This window comes from Pelodiscus sinensis, chromosome 27, assembly GCF_052426305.1.
Source record: "Pelodiscus sinensis isolate ZL-2025 chromosome 27, ASM5242630v1, whole genome shotgun sequence".
NCBI lineage: Eukaryota > Metazoa > Chordata > Testudines > Trionychidae > Pelodiscus > Pelodiscus sinensis.
In genome coordinates, this window is record NC_143078.1 from 12,076,049 (window position 1) to 12,098,645 (window position 22,597).

General features: G+C 52.1%; 1 protein-coding gene across 7 annotated transcripts in view; it reads right to left on the reverse strand.

Moving 5' to 3' along the window:
* Nucleotides 1-660: 660 nt before the first annotated feature.
* The window catches only part of SMIM29 (small integral membrane protein 29), a 33,618-nt gene continuing 11,681 nt past the window's right edge, over nt 661-22,597 (reverse strand). For 2 of the 7 annotated variants that reach the window (XM_089773579.1, XM_075909875.2), the window contains exons 2-5: nt 8,508-8,703; nt 7,655-7,680; nt 5,590-5,695; nt 661-1,283 (exon numbers count right to left, since the gene is read on the reverse strand). In XM_089773579.1, the coding sequence (XP_089629705.1) occupies nt 1,221-1,283; nt 5,590-5,695; nt 7,655-7,680; nt 8,508-8,618 (306 nt within the window). In that variant the 5' untranslated portion in view covers nt 8,619-8,703 and the 3' untranslated portion in view covers nt 661-1,220. The other 5 variants (XM_075909877.2, XM_075909872.2, XM_075909874.2 and 2 more) reach the window with 5 other exon arrangements.

Consider the following 22,597-nt stretch of genomic DNA (forward strand, 5'->3'; position numbering starts at 1 on the left):
CAAGCCCAGGACTAGCCCCTCACCAGTGGCCCTGACTTTGAGGCAGATGGTGGCAGAGGGTTCTGCTCGGAGGACACAGTCCCTTTCCAGTCAGGACCTCCCAGTCCAGCTCTGCAGCTGACAAAGGGTTAACATCACACAAGCTGCCCTCCTTGCTTTAAGTGGCAAGACAAGCACTGCCCACGGAGTTCTTGCCAGACACACACACGCTCACAGTGCCTTTTTATTTACAAAACAAAGAGAGGCGCTACCGGTGAATACAAAACTCCACAGCATAGAAAGAGCCCCCTTGCTGAATCCCTACGGAGTTGGGTTCTTTTACGATCCAATAGCTTTCGTGCTAGGATGAGGTCTCCTCCTTGGTCAATACATAAGGCCTCTTGGCTGAATGCAAAGACAGTTTTGCCCTGTTAAACACACCCTGTTTTCACTGCATAGCCAAACTGGACCCTCCCTGCCCTTAGGTGACTGCTTCGAAGGCACCCATGTGAACGGCCACTTGCAGGGCTGCAGGGAACATCCTCACTGTCAGCTAGTTCAAGATCACAGCAAAGACGCCATTAAATTAAGTATTCGAGTCCCCAGCTGCACAATTCAACAGCAGTCCCCAAACAGACGCACAATAATCAGGTTAGTGCCTGGGACTGACCCACCCCCCCACTGTAGCAAGCTAACACCCCCAGTACGTGCATAGATATACAGGCAGCATGGAGGTTTAGTCTCTGTGCAGTCTGCAGATATGCAACACCAGAGCCAGGTTAGTTTTAAATGGCTTATACTGAAGGGGAGGCTGAGAAACTGGGTTTATTGGGGTTGAGTCTTTAGCCACCCAGCAATGAAGTTTCACCAACACACACTCAGGATCTACAGTCTCTTCGGTGCCTGTGTGGAAAGGCTCAGAGGGTTTTATATCCAGAACCAGGAGGAAGAAAGACCCTGTTCCTGGTCAAAGCGCGCAAACCCCAAACTTGGCCTATACCTTCAGTGCTTCGCCAGCAGGAACACTCAGGGGCTGCAGCGCGGGTCTGGCAGTGCTGAGGCGGCAGGGTTAACGCCCACCTGCCATGCCTGGTAATGGAAAAGGAGCAGAAAACGGGGAGAGTGACGAGGAGGGCGGAGCTTTACCAGTGAACCCCACGTGAGAGGATGCGAGGTTAACACAAACGGATGAAGGGTGGAGCTGGTGAGTACATCGCCCGGCCGCTGGTCTCCACGTGGCGTTACGCTTTCATGTCCATGAGCAGAGTCCGTTGGGGCTGGTATCCACCCCAGCCCTGCATCACCTGCAACAAACAGCACGCTGTTTATGTGCCTTCAGAGTACCCGCTCCTGCCAACCAGACACAAAAGCACGGTGGGGTTAACCTGTCGATCAGGCAACCAAGGCAGAGATTAAGCAGCCTGCCAGAGCTGTGGAAGGCACTGCCATCACAGCTGGGGGTGGGACTCAGGAATTCCCAACGTCCCTCCGCTGAGGCAGTGAAAAAACCCACATTGCCTGTATTACTGGGTGGGGGCTGATTCTCCTTCCCCACACCATGTGCCATGACCTGAAAACGAGCTGATGCACTGGCCATCGGTCCACAGCCGGAGGAGACACTCTGGATGCTGTCTGGCTAGCAAGGAGATAGTGGCAATCGGCATATCCCAATTGCAGGGAACAAGAGAGGCCAGATCAGCTGGAGTGGTCAGTTTCTCTCACGGAACATGCCTTAAAGTTCAGCAGAAGCCCAGGATCACAGGCCACGTTTCCTGCCCAAACAAGTTATTTTCAATGAATTTTTTTCCCCCACCCCGTAAAACCAGCACAGCCCAGCAGACCCAAGCCGTCTGTCTGTGCACAGAACAGGCAGATTGTGGGCCACTGCTGGGAAAACGTCACCAGCTTCTTCCGCTGGTCAAGGGATTCAGTCTCTCTGACCCAGTCCAATTACAGCCTCTGCTGAGTTTGCCAACAGAAGGTGCTCCAAATTAGCTTTGTGCAGCAGGTACATTTGCCTGCATGGAACAGGACTGATTCTACACCTCTATTTCACCAGGCGGGATCTGAACAAAAGCAATGCTACACAAAAGTAGCTTTTGCTACACAAAAGTAGCTTAGCAGTGCTACACAAAAGCAATGTAACTCAGAAAGGTGCTGTGGGCCGGTTTACAAGTTAGGTCAATCTAGTTACATCCCTCAGGAGTATGAACATAGTTAAGCTGACAGAATCGCCAACGTAGAATGCTGGGAGATAGATTGATTTAACCACGTCACCCCAGGCGTGGATTTGTCAACAACTTTTTGGGATAGTCCTGAACTTACTAAGACAACAGAGTAGGAAGAGGCAAGACTCGAACCCTTTTGATCTAAATTTCCCTCTAGTTTTGATCCGGTGCATCAGACTCGTGCCTAGGACAGCTGGCCTGAACAAGATCACGCAGCTTTGCTGGTGATCACTTCAGCGCTAACACGTCCCCAGCAATCAGCCACTCCACAAACATTCACTCTGAGTCACTGACCTAATTTCCAAAGGGCTGATGTTGTTTATCTACAACACTTGGCCTCTTCTCAACTCTCATCCATCGCCCCCTTTAAACTGGAGCTTGAGGCCTCACATTAGGTTTTGTGAAAACCGGGTGGTTTTGTTTTGTTTTTTTAAATCAACATAATTAAGTGAAAATTTCCCCTGCTGAATTTGCAACCCTAGCACTGCAGCCTTGGGCTACCACGTGAAAAACAACAGTGGGAAATTGACCTGTTTTTGTCATCCAAGTAGAGTGAAATGCAAGCAACATAAATGGTGGAAAGTCAGATCTGATCTCTATTTGTAATCTACAGGAGTATTAATTAATTTCTTTTACGATGCCATTTTTAACAGTTTAGGGCCAGGTTACATTGAATAGTTACGGATTCAAAATGTTCTACGCATTTCAAGTGCAGAACAACAACAATACAGTAAACTTCCGATAATCCGGCACCTTTGGGACCCAAGGGGTGCCGGATTATTGGATATGCCGGAGTACCAGAAGGGGGGCTATGAGGGGTTGGGGTGGGGGGGGGGGGGGTCAGTGAGGAACGGTGCAGCGTGGGCAGCACTCCAGCTGCTCTGCCCCCAGCTTCCCCAAGTCCGCCACTGCTTGAAACTGACCAGCGGCGGACTTGGGAAAGCGGGGGGAAGAGCAGCTCCAATTGTCCAGCTGGCCAGAGCACTTCCGGGTTCCGGCTGGTGCCGGACAATCGGGAGTGCCAGACCACTGGATGCTGAACAACTGGAGTTTTACTGTAAATGCTAAATTATTACACAGGGCTTTTAAACCGTAGCTCTCAAAGCTCATTACAAAAGTCAGATGATATCCCCATTTCACAGATGGGGAAAACAGAGACTACCCAGGCAGGTCAGTTACAGAGCTAAGCGCAGAACTCCACTTTTCTGACCCACAATTAAGTGCCTTATTCCCTGAGCTGTGCAGCCTCCTTTCACCCAGTGGTTACTTTCCCTACAGGAGTACTTTAAAACACAGGATGATCAATATGAGGAAGGGGGAAATCTTGAACAGTCACTGAAGTATTATGGATCAAAGCTCTAGTTACAGCAGACCGAGTTTTCCAAGCCCCATTTCTGAGAAACAAGTGGGCATTTCTTAGTATTGTTTTCCTGAAGCCAGATTAAAAAAAAGAAAAAAAAAGCAGCTTCATTTCTAGTCAATGACTTGTGTTGTGCATCAGCAGTGATATGTAAAGAAACATGGTCAAACTGGTTTGGTTTGGTTTTTTGTTTTTTTTAAATGGACCAAGTGCAAAAAAGTTCCTGTTTCTGACAGAGCCCCTTAAAGAGAATCTCTTGTTAAAATACTTTAAAAAGCAAATGGCCAAGTTTTTCTGCTCCCTTGTTAAACGTTTAGGGCTCTTTTCAGCAGAGGAAAGACCAATGCTGCAAACATAAAGGTAATTTGATAAACCCAACGAGTTACATGATAAAATGTTTGCAAGATTGGGGCCTAATTGACTATACAGAGGAAAACCTCCTTGGAAGTGACCATACATAAAAAGCTGACAGAGAAAAGGCAATTTGTTTCAAATAGCCATAGGTTCTGATGCATGAAGAGACCCCTGTGTTTATCACGTCCATATGACTTCCTCCAAATAATTCCTAGAGGAGACCTTCTAGAAAGACATCCAGTCTTCACTGAAGAAAAGTTATCCGTGCTGGAGAATGCCCCACAACCCTTGGTAAAGTGTTCCGATGGTTAATTACTCGCACTGTTAAAAATGTACATCTTTCCAGCCTGGATTTGTTTCGCTTCAATTTCCAGTCCTTGGATCCTGCTAGATGGAAGAGCGCCTGTCGATACCTTATGGACTGTCCTTAAGCCAGTCATTCCTTAACCTTCTCTTTGTCAAGCAAAGTAGATTGAGCTTCAGGAGTCTATGACTATACGACCCTTGGAGCTCTCTCATGTCTGGACCCTTTCTAATGTATCAACATCCTTCTTGAATTATGGGCACCAGAGCAGCACCTAGCATTGCAGCAGAATGCAACACTGCAGCAGGTGTTTAAGTCTCAGCTTGACAAAGCCCTGGCTGGGTTGATTTAGTTGGGATTGGTCCTGCCTTGGGCAGGGGGCTGGACTTGACCTTCTGAGGTCTCGTCCAGCTCTAGGATTCAGAAGTCGCACTGGTGTCAAAAGCAAAGGTAACAGAACCTCTCTGCTCCTCCTGGGAATGCCCTGGTGTCTGCATCCCAGGATCACATTAATAGAGCCCTGCAAATCTGCAGATATCTGCTTTATATCCACAGATGCAGACACCTGCAGATGTCAATGCAGGTATCCACAGCTCGTTTTGGCAGGTCTGGATACGGATACAATTTTTTTGTATCTAGAACCCTGCACGTTTGCAGCTATCCGCTTTATATCCACAGGCATCTACAACCGTGGGGGTCAATGAGAGTATCTGGGGTTCATTTTTGCAGATGTGAATGCAAATTTTGTATCCATGCAGGACTCTTCCCATTAGCCCTTTTGGCCACCGCAGGTCACACCGGGAACTCATATCAAGCAGATTCTGGACCGCAATCCCCAACTTTGCTGCTAACATTTTGGTGATAGTGATCTCCGGTGTTAGCTGTAATAATACCAGATACTAAGTTTCAGGCAAAAAAATATGGTTTGCCAAGTTGAGGGTGACCCTTTTAAACTTCTCGTTTGCAAACAGCCCTCTAGGACTTATCCACTAGCAGCAAGCAGCATGATTAATCCTGTGTTTACAGACCAACTCTGGCACTGAAAGGTTGTTACTCATCCACATAAGTCACTCAAGCATTCACCCTGCCCTGTGCTCAGACCCCAGCCATCACGTCTCTTGCACCAGACAGCAGAATGCACAGAGCTCTCTTGGGCAGATTGTTTCAGCGGGTGATTTAGGGTGAGGAACATCAGCAGGAGCAACCGGGGTGGTCCGTAAAGTGCCTCCCCACATCCCTCCATCAACCCACCTGCCTGAAAGCTCGTTACCGACGACAGAGACTGGCTGCAAGTGGCACTGCGCCCACTCACGCCACCTACCCACAGCCTCCCCCGTGCGGGACCCTGGACCCACGTGGCTCACCTTGGTGTCATCTGGATCCCCCAGCAGTTCCTGTTCAACCTCATGCAGGTCCTCCGCAGGGTCATAGCTGTACATCGGTAGCAGGTGGTGACGTAGCCTGTCAAACCTGACGCGCAGAGACAGGAGACTGTGAGGCTGGTCTGGGAACCCGCAGCCCCGCACCAAACCAAAGGGCGACACTGACCATAGGCCCACACAGTCAGCAGAAGGGAGGGCTGAAATTCCCAGAGCCACCTAGGAGATCTAGACATTTGTTTGAAAATCTCATCACAGGTCTAATCCCAGGGGCAAAGCTAGCGCTCCTTCCTCATTCAAAGCTACCATCTGGCTGTTGCCTTGTGCTTTCCCCCACGTCTGTGTTCGATTCACCCCCTCTACTCTTACACAGGGTCGAAAGCTCCTTGGGCAACTGGAGCACCTAGGACAGCGGGACAGAGCACTAGGATAAACGGAAGGGCTAACTATTGTTATAGTGATGTCAATGGGAGTTTGGCTAGGGAAATAGTGCAACATTTAAGTCCCTCTCTTCTCCCACCAGAGGTCCCAGCCACACTCAAAGGATCGGGCATCACAGAGCCCAGGATCCAAGTTAGGTGAAAGATATTCATTAGGACAAGATGCAATGGGCTTAAACTGCAGCAAGGGAGGTTTAGATTGGACATTGGGAAAAACTTCCTAACTAGCAGGGTGGTTAAACACTGGAATAAATTGCCTAGGAAGGTTGTGGAATCCCCATCACTGGAGATATTTAAAAGCAGATTAGAGACATCTGTCAGGGATGGTCCAGATGGTGCTTGGTCCTGCCGTGAGGGCAGGGGACTGGACTCAATGACCTCTCGCGGTTCCTTCCAGTTCTAGTGTGCTATGAGTCTATGATTGCCCCAGAAGGTGGACAGAGAACATGTGTGGGGGGGGGGAGGAGACAGACACACAAGGTCCCTTTTGTTTCCCTGTGGAAAGGGCCAATGAGGGGCAATGAGTGCAGGTGAATCAGGAAAACCAAGGGGACGGAGGTTCAATCTCACTGCACCCCCGGGCATGTCCACACCAACGCTCAGCTTGTGGCAAGCTGGGGAGTAAACGGAGCCTGGCAGGTTTGGAATCGGGGCAATGCCGGACTTTCAGCGGACGGCAGCAAGGCCAAGAGGCCCTCGCTCTGCTAGAGCTGGGGAAAGAGGCAAGTTTCCGAATGCTTGCGCAAGCAGAGGCCGACCTAGCTATGCCAGCCCGATGCCTCGGGCAGCTGCTGGGGAAGGAGGCTCTGCCATGAGGCATAGGGGAAGAGAGAGGCAGAGCGGCCAGCTGGGATCAGCATCGCAGCGTCTGGACAGAGGGCATGGCTGCAGGCAGCCAGTGGCCCTCAGAGGCACCAGGAGGCAGAGGCAGAAGCGGGCGACAATGGCCTGATTTCGCCCTCCCCACATCTGAGCTTTGCATCAGTCTGGCCCTGCTGACATTGCGCATGAGAAAGACACTCACGGCTGCACCAGGCCTGGTTTAAATCCCTTCTAAGCACACACCCCCCTTCCTTTCGCCCGCACAACCACCAGTCCGGATGAGGGGAAAGGCCCAGAACATAAAGGGACTGCAGCCAGTGAGTTCTTCCCTGGACACTCAAAGGCCCGTGCACACCTGTCTCTGCTTTGCGACCGTCAGCACTGCAGACGCTGAAGGACCAGTGCTTTTTTTGTAAGAAAAAAGGTGCCGGTACTCTGGGGCAAACTTGTTGAGGAGAAAAAAAAAAAACAACACCCCACACAAACTGTGCTGGGGGCCAAAAAGTGGTCATAGCCCCTGTAACAGCCACAGCGCCACTCTGGAAGCCAGAAAACAACAACAAAAACACACATTCTGTGCGTCCCAAGCAGGCTTCTGTCAGTAGCTGAGCTGCCCCAGGAAAACAGGTGCCGGTACGTGCAGGGGGCAATCCCATTCCTTTTCTGTGGGCTGGTGAAATAGGTGACGGTACGCAGTTCCGGGCAGTACCATCACAAAAAAGCACAGTGTAGGACCATCGCCCTGTTCTCCAGTTAAAGCAAACCCAGACGTCCCCGCCCCCTCTTACCTCCTCTTCTTCTGAATGTACATCATCTGCAAAGGGGGAAAAAGCACTCCGTGAGCAGGAACACAGCCCAGTCACATGTAAAGTGAGACGCGTGCTAAGGAGAGGGGCTGGCCCCCATTCACAGAGCCGGATGGTGGCAGCGCTGGCTTTCCCACACAACACAACATCCCCTGTCAATGGGCCACAGCCTCTGGCCTGAGGTCGCCAGGCACCTGCAGCCAGATTTTCAGGACATGCTGGAGGCAGAGCTCTTAGGAGACGCTGGCACCAGATGTTAGCAGGGAGCTGGCCACCTGGGAAAAGCCTGTTGCAACAAAGCTCAGCCCATTCCTGCCATCAATGTCCTGGCAGGGCAGGGGGAGGCTTCGCGCTGCTCGCAGAGTGGTGGCAGAGCGGAGAAGGCTTCACGCACTCCCCCGCCCGCAGGCCCTAATCAGCCTGGGGACAGCAGAGCAGCAGGGCCTCCACGGGCCGGATTCGGCTCTTGGGGGCCCTTTGGCCCACTCCGCTCGAGCCACAGCATAGGCAGCAGCAACTCAAGCTCACCACACACTAGTGTAGGTCAGCCCCAACCTGGAGAGGCCACATCCAAGGGCAAGAGGGGCCTATGGTCATTACTGGAGCCCCCAACAAGAGGCCATCACTTCCGTAGTGTGAGCCACACTGGGACAGCGGCCACAGAGGCAGGCCTCCATTTTGATCAATGCCCAGACTTGAACGAGCAACCTAGAAGCGAGAAAAGGCTTGATCCCCACACACAGAACCGAGCTGTCCAATCCCCACTCCTCTCCGGGATGGCATCTATACACTCTAGGGGCCGGCTGAACTCCCCAAACAAAAGCAACTCTCTTACCACGGCCACGACGATGCCGACGACGGTGATGAGGAAGAAGGGCACCAGGACATACCCGACCAAGGAGTCGCTGGAGGTCCTGGCGGAGCTGGGAGTGGTCGTGTTACTCATTGCATAGGAAGCAACTGGTCGAGGGGAGACAGGCGGGTGGCTCGGATCTTCATCGAGAAGAGAACGTCTCGGCCGACCCTCTCAGCTGTAAACAGAACAAGAGCTTGGATTTTAAGCTCCCCGTTCCAGATGCAAATCGGTTTCTCCCATTCAGTTGCCAAATTCCAGGCAGGAGGGGAAGGGACGCCCCACACCGGCACCACAGGGTGTGATGTGAGTCCGTCACAGACTGACCACGACATCGGGTTCCACAGCAGGCCAGCAAAGGACACAAATTCAGGGCTTTGGTATGTAGCCTAGCAGGTTGCGTGGGCCCCACCCAATGCCCATTAGGGACAAGGGGAGGAGTAACAGGTGATGGCTCCTTCCTGTTTAAACCTACAAATGGGCAAGGGGGCTACTTACAAATGCTCCCTAGGCTACACAGGGAAACAGCCCATTGAAAAACAGGCCTGCGCCATCTATTAGGCCAGGGTTTCCCAACCGACGGGTCACGACCCCTCTATGGGTCGCCATTACATTTCAAAAGGGTCGCCAAGGGTCTCCCCAGGTGGCTCTGTCCTCCCTCCTCCCCCCATTTTTGAATTGCCTTGGGTCACCAAGTCTTCCTGGATTGTCAGAGTCGGTCCCCGTCTGGGAAAGGTTGGGAACCGCTGTATTAGGCAATTGCTGCGCTCCGAGAGCACGGCCCAGCCACAGACCTCACTAACTGCTGGTAGACAGGGAAAACCAGAGGCAGAAAAACCAAGGGGGAGGAAGTAATCTGCCCACATCTGAGTGATAGCCTGGGGCAAATTTGGGCCAATCACCTCTCCGTTTCCCTCCCAGTTAAAATGGGGGTGATGTGCCTCCCTTCACGCCAGACATCCTGGAAACACCTGCGAGGCGCTGAGACAAAAGGAGCTAGAGAAGGACACAGCATCCTGCAGGGCTAGGTAGGGATGTGAAAGGTTAACCGGTGAGCATCACCCTTACTCTGGAGCTGCTCCAGCGGGGACCGGCAACTGGGAGCCAGCAGCAGCCCCAGCCCTCACATGGGGGCCTGGAGCCAGCAGCCAGCCCCAGTGCGAGGCTGGGAGCGGGAGCCCTGCAGGCTGCTCCAGCCTGGCTGAAGCGGCCCCCCACCCAGATCCTGCTCAATGGGTTAGGTTAACCTATCATTTAACCCATTAACTCAGTGGTTCCCAACCACCAAGCGAACCCCTGTCTGCTGGGCCGTGGCACATTGCCAGGCCGCGCCTCCATCTTTTATTTAGCTCCGCCCACTGAGGTTCCCAGGAAATTCCCTTCCATCCACTTCCCCATGCAGCAGCAGAGTGAGTGCTGCAGCTGGCAGTGCTGCGGCAGGAGCAGAGACTGCAGTGAGGCTCCTGCCACATTATCAAGATAGCTTTCCCAATTATCACCTCTAATACCATTAACTCACAAACATCCCACTCTCCCCACCTCTAATATCACAGACACTTACCTTCCTTCCTCCCCCCCCCCCCCCTGCATCCCCCTCCTGTTCTGAAATGTGATTTGTCCTTTTCATATGTGTTCATTTTTTTTAATTGTATCCTTTGGTATATATGATTGTGACTATTTTCTTCCACTATTTGATCTGAGGAAGTGGGTCTGGCCCACGAAAGCTCATCATCTAATAAACCATCTTGTTAGTCTTTAAAGTGCTACATTGTCCTGCATTTTGCTTCAGCTACCCCAGACTAACATAGCTACATTTCTATCACTATTGAGTTCCCTATACGGCTACTGACTCCTGCATGACCTTGGGCAAGTCACCTTCTTAGTGCCTCAGTTTCTCACCTGTAAGATGGGGATGATAATGCTTTGTTTCTCCTCCCTTCATCTGTCTCCTCCATTTACACTGTAAGCACCATTCCTCACTATGTGCATGTACAGCTCCTAGCGCACCAGCGCCCTGATCTCAACTGGAACTCTAGGCATTAGCCTGACACCAATAACTATGCAAGGCTCAAGAAAATGCCAATGCATCTTCATGGCCTCACGGCTCTCACAGAAACACCCACAAGGGGGCACCACTGCAGAGAGGGCTTACAGCCCCTAGCACTGTGAACCCTAGATGCAGTAGCAATACAAATAATTCATACTAATAATGCATCAGTTGGGGGGGATGTAAAAAACTGCAGCTTTGTCTCAAATCCCTCTTCTGTGACGCTGGTGCAGAGACCTCCCCAGACTACTTAATCCACGAAAGAAACTCTGCCATCTCCGAGCACGAGTTTGCAATATGCAGCACATACAAAGACGCCCTTGAGATGAATAAAGACACACACTGGAATTGACAGCAGAGGCCAGATCTTGGCTCAGGAGCAGATCCCTGAGCCTTCTGCAGTCAGGAAATGCCTGGAGGCCCTTAAGCACCGGACAGCCATGCGGATACATCTCAGAAGAGCACAATGGGCCTTTATCCACTACAGGGAATTACCCAATGGCCAGCAGGAGCAGGCCTCATTCCAGGCCCCATCACTGTTTATCATTTGTATTACTGCAGCACCTCGTGATGGCCATGCTCCCCTCTATGTAAGGTGCCATACAAAAAACATGGTGCCTGACCCAAAGAGCTTCCAATCCACCATCTGGTCTCTCCACCCTTGAAGGGATGCCCACAGTCAGTCGAGAGCCAGATTCGGGGGAAGGGAGCAGAACAGTCCTAAAAAATATTGTTGTGCTTGGATGCAAACATTCCTCTCCAGCAGCTCAAACCCTACAGTGCTAATCTAGGGCAGTAGCGCGCAACCTTTTTTCATTCGCGACCCCTGCACTGCGGGGGTCACCAACGGCTGGGCCCAGCTCCTAGCTAGCCAGATCAAAGTGCCACATGCAGCCGGGCCCAGCCCCTGGCCAGCTGGATCAAAGTGCCACGACCCGCCAGGAAAACAGCTGCAACCCCCTCGGGGGTCATGACCCACGGGTTGGGCACCACTGATCTACGGCATGGTATCCTGGTATACACGATTTATTTATCCCTGCTCATAGACTCATAGACTCATAGACTTTAAGGTCAGAAGGGACCATTATGATCATCTAGTCTGACCCCCTGCACAGTGCAGGCCACAGAATCTCGCCCACCCCTCTTAGAATAATCCTCTCACCTAGGTCTCAGATATTGAAGCCTTCAAATACTTTGAAGGCCCCAACATGCAGAGAGTCCTTCAGCTGTGATCTGTGCCCAATGCTACAGAGGAAGGCGAAAAACCTCCAGGGCCTCTGCCAATCAACCCTGGAGGAAAATTCCTTCCTGACCCCAAATATGGCGATCAGCTAAACCCTGAGCATGTGGGCAAGACTCACCAGCCAGGCACCCAGAAAGTTCCCAATAGCAACTCCTATCATCCCTCCATTGACCTATTTCCAACTGATAATGAATGGTCAATTAGTTACCAAGATCATGTTATTTCATCCAACCATCCCCTTATCATAGAATCATAGAACTGGAAGAGACCTCAGAAGGTCGTCAAGTCCAGCCCCCCGCTCTAGGCAGGACCAATCCCATCTAAATCAACCCGGCCAGGGCTTTGTCAAGCCGAGACTTAAACACCTCTAGGGATGGAGACTCCACTACTTCCCTAGGTAACCCATTCCAGTGCTTCACTACCCTCCTAGTAAAATAGTTTTTCCTAATATCCAATCTGGACCTCTCCCACCACAACTTGAGACCATTGCTCCTTGTTCTGCCATCTGTCACTACTGAGAACAGCCTCTCTCCATCCTCTTTGGAACCTCCCTTCAGGAAGTTGAAGGCTGCTATCAAATCTCCCCTCACTCTTCTCTTCTGCAGACTAAACAGACCCAAGTCCCTCAGCCTCTCCTCATAGGTCATATGCTCCAGACCCCTAATCATTTTGGTTGCCCTCCGCTGGACCCTCTCCAATGCTTCCGCATCCTTTTTGTAGTGGGGGGCCCAGAACTGGACACAATACTCCAGATGTGGCCTCACCAAAGCCGAATAAAGGGGAATAATGACATCTCTGGATCTGCTGGCAATGCTCCTCTTAATGCACCCCAATATGCCATTAGCCTTCTTGGCTACAAGGGCACACTGTTGACTCATATCTAGCTTCTCATCCACTGTAACCCCCAGGTCCTTTTCTGCAGAACTACTACTTAACCGGTTGGTCCCCAGCCTGTAACTATGCTTGGGATTCTTCCGTCCCAAGTGCAGGACTCTACACTTGTCTTTGTTGAATCTCATGAGATTTCTAGTGGCCCAATCCTCCAATTTGTCTAAGTCACTCTGGACCCTATCTCTGCCCTGAAGCGTATCTACCTCTCCCCCTAGCTTAGTGTCATCTGCAAACTTGCTGAGGGTGCAATCTATCCCCTCATCCAGGTCATTAATAAAGATATTGAACAAAACCGGTCCTAGAACCGAACCTTGGGGCACTCTACTAGAAACCGACCGCCATCCTGACATCGAACCCTATGCTGCAGCATAGGGGGATGGAACACGTTCTTCCATCCCTACAGTTCTGTGGTTCTGTATTACCCACACAGAGCACAAATGGCTTACAAACCTGGAAGGCTTATTTCAGATTTGGGGGAGAGGGGGAGGAGAAGCCCATCAAAGAAAGAACAAATATAAAGTCTGCATGAGGGGCAGCATTCAGTCTAGGGATGTTAAAGAGCTATTCATTAGGCAACCATGTAACCACTAAAAATCTTAGTGGTTACACTAAGCTACAAACTCTACGGTATAAAGCTTATACTGCAGTATAAAGTCAGTTCCCCAGAAGTAAGGCTGGCAGCCAGTATGCACCAGGAGCCGGCTCCCACCTGCCACCCCACTCTTAGGGAGCCAGCTGCTGCCTCTGATACAATAGGCCAACGGAAACAAGCACTATAGTGGATAGGCATGGAGTCTCCCTGTATTCAAAGGCAACAAAAAGGTAAAACGGTAACATAGGAGGTGGCCTGCATTATCCAAGCATAAAACAATGCAATGAATAACGCTCTAAAAGCATTTCAACAAGCTCAGCACAGGAGTGGGCCTATTGACCCCCAATAGCAGAGATCTGCTGGCATGGTGGTGTGGATTGCTGGATCAGGGCCTGCACACACAGTGAGGAATCAATTAGATGTTTAGCACAGTAGTTACCTGTGGAGTTACTGGGGACTTTATAATGTAACCAGCAGTGGCTCCCCCAGTTTACCAGTAGTGCTCTCCACCCCTGTACACATCACACAGCACCCCCTCCCAGGTCCCCGCATTGGTAGCGCATGGCTCACCACCACAAATTCCACAGTGCTTGGGCAGTGGGTGTAACAGTGGCTGCTGACAAGGAGTCACTCCCGAGATGCTTTCATCACCTCGTGGGAAGCCCTAGAGCTAGGTCCTGAGGAAGGAAAGGCACCGGTTCAAACTCAAGCCCTGCAAGAACACTCTGCCAGCTCACGTGCAATTCCTGCCCTTTGCTGCGCTTCACTTGCTATGCTTTCCCTAGCCCACCCCCCTGCAGTACTGCTACCGGCCCCAGAGGGAATCTGGGGTTCCCCAGGTCTGACCACCCTCTCCACTTCTTACCCCCTGCACCGCCCTGCCCCCTCTCCCTGCCACAGTCCCCCTGACCCTCCCTCCACCCTGCTCCCTCTCCCTTTGCAACCACCACAGACCCTCCCTTTGCCCTGCCGGCTCCCACCCTGCTCCCTCTCCCTTTGCAACCACCCCAGACCCCTCCCTTTGCCCTGCCGGCTCCCACCCTGCTCCCTCTCCCTTTGCAACCACCACAGACCCCTCCCTTTGCCCTGCCGGCTCCCACCCTGCTCCCTCTCCCTTTGCAACCACCCCAGACCCCTCCCTTTGCCCTGCCGGCTCCCACCCTGCTCCCTCTCCCTTTGCAACCACCCCAGACCCCTCCCTTTGCCCTGCCGGCTCCCACCCTGCTCCCTCTCCCTTTGCAACCACCCCAGACCCTCCCTTTGCCCTGCCGGCTCCCACCCTGCTCCCTCTCCCTTTGCAACCACCACAGACCCCTCCCTTTGCCCTGCCGGCTCCCACCCTGCTCCCTCTCCCTTTGCAACCACCACAGACCCCTCCCTTTGCCCTGCCGGCTCCCACCCTGCTCCCTCTCCCTTTGCAACCACCACAGACCCCTCCCTTTGCCCTGCCAGCTCCCACCCTGCTCCCTCTCCCTTTGCAACCACCCCAGACCCTCCCTTTGCCCTGCCGGCTCCCACCCTGCTCCCTCTCCCTTTGCAACCACCCCAGACCCTCCCTTTGCCCTGCCGGCTCCCACCCTGCTCCCTCTCCCTTTGCAACCACCCCAGACCCCTCCCTTTGCCCTGCCGGCTCCCACCCTGCTCCCTCTCCCTTTGCAACCACCCCAGACCCCTCCCTTTGCCCTGCCGGCTCCCACCCTGCTCCCTCTCCCTTTGCAACCACCCCAGACCCTCCCTTTGCCCTGCCGGCTCCCACCCTGCTCCCTCTCCCTTTGCAACCACCCCAGACCCTCCCTTTGCCCTGCCGGCTCCCACCCTGCTCCCTCTCCCTTTGCAACCACCCCAGACCCCTCCCTTTGCCCTGCCGGCTCCCACCCTGCTCCCTCTCCCTTTGCAACCACCCCAGACCCCTCCCTTTGCCCTGCCGGCTCCCACCCTGCTCCCTCTCCCTTTGCAACCACCCCAGACCCTCTCCCTTGGCAGCCACCCCCAGCCCGCTTCATATGCCCTGCCAAATCCTTCCCGCCCCGCCGTGCTGCATCCCCCCGGCCCGGCTTTGCTGCTGGCTGCATCCCCGGCCGCGCGCCCCCACCTCTGTGCGCCACGCGCCCCGGGCAGCGCCGGCCCCTTACCTGCCGCACGACCCCGCGCGCCCCTCCCATCCGGAAGGCCCAAAGGCGCGTGACTGACAGCCGGCCGCGGCGGGGCGGGGCGGGGCCTCAGCCCATGCCGGGCAGGGGGAGGAGCCGCGCCCGGCAGGCGGGGAGGCTGCAGGGACGCCAGGGAGCCGGCAGGGGGCAGCAGCGTCTCGCGGCCCCGACTAGCCAGCTGGTGGAGGGAGAGCGGAGCTAGGCAGGGATGGGGGCCAGGGCAGGGAGGAGGAGGACGGGATGAAGGCCGGGGGAGAGGGGGGCTGGTTGGCTCTGTTGCCCCAGTAGCCTGCTAAGGGGGGGGTTCCAATGGGGAGGTGCCATCAGGTTCATGCCATCTGCCAGGGCGCTGCCCTCCCCCCCCCAGCCGGCCACATCTTTGGGGATGCCGGGGAGGAGCGGGCAGCCTGTGCCCATAGCGGGGAACAGGTTTGTCCAGGGCCCGGGCAGCAGCCAGCTGGCTCCAGCCAGGCAGGGGGCACTAGGAGGGGTGCTTGCTCCCAGGCACCGTGCCATGCGTTTCTCAGAGGCACGGCCGCTTGTTACACCAGGGCTGGGGGTGCCAAGCCCAGGCAGTCCCATCCACCACATGATGAACTTGGCACCATGAGGGGTATGATCCCCCCAGCAGGCTCTGAGGCCCCATCCTGTGCCCTAACAACCGATCTCCAGGGCCCAGTGCCACATAAGGCCCAATAGTCCATACGGCTCCATATCATGTCTCCTAAGCTCCGGAGCACAGATCACCTCACTGCTCTGTGCCACACCCCTGAGCCTCCTTGCACAGAAACTCATAGCGCATCCTCAGGTCCAGCTGCAACGCCGCTGCATCCAGCACACTTAACCCAGCAGCAGCCACAGTCCCAAAATGGTGAACTTTGCTAATACCTTGTTCCATCCTTTCTGCACCCTGCTTTAACCACAACAGCCGACTATCGTGTTATCACCAGATCCAGTAACATGGGAGATGTTCACAGGACAGCCAGAAGCCTGCAATGGCCCAGAGCTAAGTCTGCCTGGGGGGCAAAGCTGTCCAAGGCTGATTTGGGCCCATTTTCCAAGAAGCTGCATGCCCCTGACTCTCGCTGAAGTTAATACAGGTAGAGGGCTCCACACCCCTTTCCAAATCAGGCCAGTGCAGAGTTCGTGACAGCAAAGCCCTGGGGGGTGTGTCTCACACTAGTCTGTATGATACTTCATTGCTGTGCCTCAGTTTCCCTGTGGTAAACAGGGATAATACCCCCCCATCCAAGGTTGTGTTATAGTTTGAGAGCCTGTCTCAGTTGTATTTATGCTGCAGAGCAACCAAGATGAATCGAAGATGAAGTCTTCAAATTTGGGTGTTTAAAATTGTGCACCTAAAGCCTTCTCTGTACAGAAGTGAGCTGATTTCCAGAGGGGCTAATCACCACCGAGCCCCATGACTGCCATCAAGTGCGGAGTGTTGGAAATCAGGCCACTTGTTTGTGTGCCCTGGTAGGGATCTGGGGACCTCACTTCAGACTCCTGCTTCTCCTGCCACCATGTTGTTATGCTTCTCTTTGGCTCCCGCACTGAATGCAATTCTCGCTCTGACGTCAGACCAGAGCGGGTTACAGCTCCCGTGGGAGATGGAAGTCTCTCTGGATGATAACGGCATTCCCAGGATCCAGGCTGGGGGGGGGAGGAGGCCACCTACCTCCAGCAGCCACCTGGGCTTGCAAAGTCTGTCCAGTTGAAATCCCAGGATGTGCCAGTCTATCATTCCCTATGTGAGCGTGCCCTGCAACCGCCGAGGAAAGGGGAGCTCCTCCAGTGCCCCCCAGCACATTACCAGCTTTACCCCCCAGAGAGATGTCTCAACACTTTTGCTATAGCACTCATTGGCTCATGGTCAGATACTTCCAAACCTACAAGTGCATAAGGCAGAGCGCCAGCCACAAGGAGCCTGTATTCAAGGCATTAGCACTGGCAAGCGTAGGCAGGACAGGAAAAGCAACTGGAGAAAGGGCAGCAGCATAGTCTCAAGGTTAATGAACAGGAGAAGTGGGTTAGCTAACCACAGCTCCAGCTCTGCCAGTGTGATACCTCACTGCTGTGCCTCAGTTTCCCTGTGGTAAACAGGGATAATATCCCCCATCCACGGTCATGTCATGGTTTGAGAGCCTGTCTCAATTCTACCTATTCTTCAGAGCAACCAAGTTTATCCACCTGGAAGGATTATTGTGTTATAGATGCTAGAGATTACAGTGTAGACAGGACTGTGGCACTTGGTTATTCTGACCTTAATGTGCATGTCAAGAAGGCAAACACAGCACTAGCAGGTGAGAATGGAAATGCCATGTGTCTTCTTGAGCAGGTATGTGAGCTTATTACACACGCACGCACGCACAGTGTGGATGGGACAATAACTGATATTTCAAGCTATGCCTGATCCCAAATTTAGTGTCAAATTTAAGATGGGAAAGTGGAAAATACTGACAGAGGAGGAAGTCTTAAGATTAAAAGCAGGGAATTACTGTTATACATGAAAACAGCAGCAGCTCAGAACCCCATCCTAGGTGGCTTGGCAGAATTCAATTTTTGTTTTCTCATGATTTTGACAGATACGATGGATGTTTATTTTTAAGCATTTACTTATCGATTTACATTTTCACAGTTGCATGAAATTCTGGCCATGAGACAGTAATTATTTAATCACAGGAGGCACTGCGATTCAAGGTTAAAATCTTTTAAAGCACAAATTATCAACCTCTCATGATAAAATATACCAAATACTTATCCTCAAATCAATCCCTAGTAAGTTTCCAAGCAGCATCTTCCTTACTTAGCCAAGCTTTGTGATGATGATAGCTGGAAATACTGTTTTGGCAGTGTGCGGCTGGACAGCAACATCGACCTTTACCAACATTTATCCATAAAAATCTAATCCTTCCAAGTTTATGTGTAACTATTTCAGACCCCACATCATTAGCCTGGGGAACTCACTGCTGCAGGGTATGAGAGGGGCAAATGATTTAAGAGAATGCAAAAAAAAAAAAAAAAAAAAAAGAGGGAGCCTGATTCTCTGTCTTCTCCATAGCCCTGCCACTTGTGTAACTTGTTACCGGTCAGATGCCTTTCGGTCCCTTCTCACTAGTGTGAATGAAGAGCATCAGAATAGCAACAGCATCTGCAGGCACCATGGCCAAGATGACCAGACTTTCCATTCTCATGCTTCAAGGCAAAAGCTGCTCTCCAGCTGGAGTCAGGGTTCTCTTTGGGAATTCATGGTATATTGGGCCACTGGTCTGGTACCTTGTGTTTATTCCCTCCCGCCCACTGTCCTTTGAAATACCTGCAATATGCTGCTGCTAGAGACACAAGAGCAGCCTGGCTGAACCATTGGGCTGCTCTGAACATTGGCCTCTACTGGAAACTGAGCCAGCAACAGTCTGATGCACACAATTCACCCTGCCTCTCTCCAGCTGTATGTTGCAGGGGCTGGTTGCTTCCACTAGCGGTGGCCAAGTTTACATGGTTCTTGCAAACTGTTACTTCCCTTATCACGTGCACATCTCTGCAACCTCCCCCCAGCTTCTGCAGGGTCACAGGAATGAAAGAGAAAGTTGACCAGACTATCTGGGAAGATCTCAGCTAGTTCTACCAAGTTCGAACTGCTGGGCCAGGGCTGCTGATGCCCTCCGGGTGCTGCATGAGGTGCTGCTGGCAATTCGACAAGTTGCACAATTCATCCCATCAGCATCTGACAGCAAGTAATTCACAATGAATGATTTAATCAAGAACTTTGGCAGGCTGCGCTGCCCCATTGTCCATGAAATTCTCAAATTCATTAGCTAACCTTCCTGATTTGCAAACGGCTGCAGGGAAACAGACTTGGCCTATGGCTCGCGGCTGCTTTGCTAGCGGTGATCATTTGCACGGCCCTGGCGAGTGATCGTAATGACATGGGGGTATTGTTCCCATTCCTTGGTTGGACAATTTATGTAACTAGCCAAACATCACATAAATGGCAAATGTTACCAGTGCCTTTGGCAAATATTCAAGCTTCGTAGCTCTCTTTTGTGAGCAATTTACAATTATTCACTGTGTATTACTATAATCCGGCTGAGATTGTGCTGTACAAATACATGCTAAGAGAGAATCTCTGCCCCCAAAGCAACCTAAATGACCAAGGGGAAAGAAAGAAAGTATTGCCCCTATTAGACATGGAGACATCAAGTGACTTGCCCAAGGTCACCCAGGAAGCCTGTGGCGGTATCAAGAATCAAACCCAGATCTCCTGACTTTAGTGCCTTAAACATGCATCCAGATGTGTCTTCTCCTTGTACACATGTGAGTGAAACATGTGCCCTGAAGTGACAGAGGAACGGACACGAAAAAAATGTCAAAGGCAGATAAATGACAGTGGAATTCAAAGAGAAATGTGCTGAGAATATTTTCCCCCAATTCATGCTGCTTTAGCACATCTCCTGGGTCTCACAGTGCATCATTAGGAAGCACCACGCCACATTTTCACGTGAGACATAAATCCAAATTCCTGCTCTTCTGGAACCACTAACCATGCAGTCGCACTGTTTGCAAGAGCCGAAGCAAGCTGACCAAACACCTCTTCTGCCTTCTTGAAGTCACTGGCTCTGCCACACCCCACTTCCTGTCCTGTCCTGTTCTGTTGCTATGCCCTGACGAACAGCCACTGCCTTCCACACTAGTGGCTGTGTGTAAGTAGTGAATAAAGCTATCTGTTGGGAGGAAATGTTGTCTAGTGGGGGAGGGTGACGGGACTGGCTTGTTTTCCAGGCTCAGCCACTCATTCCATTACCTGGGGCAGGGCACTGAAAACAAATCCACCTCTCCGTGCCTCAGTTTCCCCCATAACACAGAGCTAATGGGCATCTCCTCTCTCCCTGGGAGGAAGGAGCAAGCTTAGATAATGAACAGAGAGCAACGTGCACAGGGTTGTTCCTGTAGCAGCCTGGAGTAGCCTGGTCAGCCCTCTGCACTGCATGGAGAGATACACTAACATGCCAGCAGTTATCTTCCATGCCTCACATGGAGCTGGGGAGTCCATGCCTGGAGCCTCCCCACGGCACCCAGCCCCCACCTCGGCTTAGCCAGGAGAGGAAGGCAAGCCCCTCTGCACCAGTTCCCTTCCCCCGCTGGCTGCTGCGTAATCCTCTTTGCGTACATGGAGGGAGGCACCAGATGGCACCACTAACTGGGTCAAACGAGAAATGGATCCATAAAACAAAAGGCGAGTGGGCGGCGGCGGCTGTTGCAGCCGGTGGGAGGCGGGGGGAGGAGGAGAACTGGCAAGTCTCTAAGCATCCTAAGCCACCAGGCATGCTGGGAGCTGTACAGGCTGCTTTCGAGGGACAAAATGATGGGGACTAATTTAGCTATATCCACTCAAGAGAGGGATCTTGGAGTCCTTGTGGACAGTTCTCTGAAAACACCTACGCAGTGTGCAGCGACAGTCAAAAAAGCAAACGATGTTAGGAATCATTAAAAAAGGGATAGAGAATAAGACAGAGAACATCTTATTGCCTCTGTATAAAACCATGCTATGCCCACATCTCGAATACTGCGTACAGATGTGGTAGTCTCATCTCAAAAAAGACATATTGGCATTAGAAAAGGTTCAGAAAAGGGTAACAAAAATGATTAGGGGTTTAGAACGGGTCCCATATGAAGAGAGATTAAAAAGACTGGGACTTTTCATCTTAGAAAATGAACAGAGACTAAGGGGAGATATGATAGAGGTCTATAAAATCATGACGGGTGTGGAGAAAGTGAATAAGAAAAAGTTATTTACTTGTTCCCATAACATAAGAACTAGGGGGTCACCAAATGAAATTAATAGGTAGCAGGTTTAAAATGAACAAAAGGAAGTTTTTCTTCACACAGCGCACAGTCAACCTGTGGAACTCCTTGCCAGAGGAAGTTGTGAAGACGAGGACTTTAAAAGAGTTAAAAAAAGAACTAGATAAATTCATGGAGGTTAGGTTCATCAATACTTTATTAGCCAGAATGGCTAAGCCAAGGTGGGGGTTGGGTGCAGCAGGGAGGCTCCAGGAACGGTGTCCCTGACCTCCGTTTGTCAGGGGCTTGAAATGGATAACAGGAGAGAGATATTTGATGATTACCTAGTCTATTCACTCCTTCTGGGGCATCTGGCACTGGACATTGCAGGAAGACAGGATAGTGGGCTTTGATCTGACCTAGTATGGCCGTTCTTGCATTCTTATGAGAACAGGAGGCAGAGAGAACCCAGCCCTCCTAAGAGCACCCCCACGTGTCAAATAGGCAGGCACTAGCGAGACCAGACAAGTGCCCCAGCCATGCAGCGAGGAATAACTGAGCTGGATTGGTGGAGAATTGCTAGCACCCTGTGATGAGGTGTTCCAGGCCAGCAAGCTCATGGTTGCAGGTGGCAGGGGGTATGGTTGGATGCGGGGGCGGGAGCAATTAATGAGCAATGACAGTCCAGGAATTTAACTACTAAAATGCATCTCAACAGAAGACCATTCTATTGACTCGTGGTTGTGGAGCGTGTTCCCAGTGGAGGCCATGGTCAAAGGATCCTACCCATGGGCCGCATGTTGAGCCTGCGTAAACCCAAACCGCACGACGGGCCGCAGGCTATTTATACCACGTTTGCACCTAGAAGTTCCGGTCACAGATCAGAATCCCATTGCACTAGGTGCTGTACAAACAGACCCAAGCGACCATCCCCTGCCCCACAGCTGCTGTGGCACTGACATAAGACAAAGAATAAACCACCTGCCTCTCTCCCCGACAGCATGGTGGCCACGGGGCAGCCCCTCCTTCAAGTCTTTCGGCTGCTCCACAGGAGCCAAACCCAGAATCTTTTGAGCTCCAAGATAATCAATACAGAAGACCCCCAGGCAGAGCCGGCTGCTCCGGAAATGCAGGGATTGCAAACCTGTAGCAGGTAGTTCCAAAAGGCATCGCATCCTCCCTCTGCAGGTGGAGCTGAGACGCAGCAGCTTCCAAGAAATGTGCTGGGCTCGTGTATTTGCTCTCCCCTTCCCTCGCAGGCGGAATGGTAAGATGGGCATGTTAGCCTGCTTCCCTAGAAAGGCCGGAGAGAGGCTCTCACCCTCCTGCGGAGGCAGCAAGTTTGCAAGGGGCTGGCTATTAAAAGCC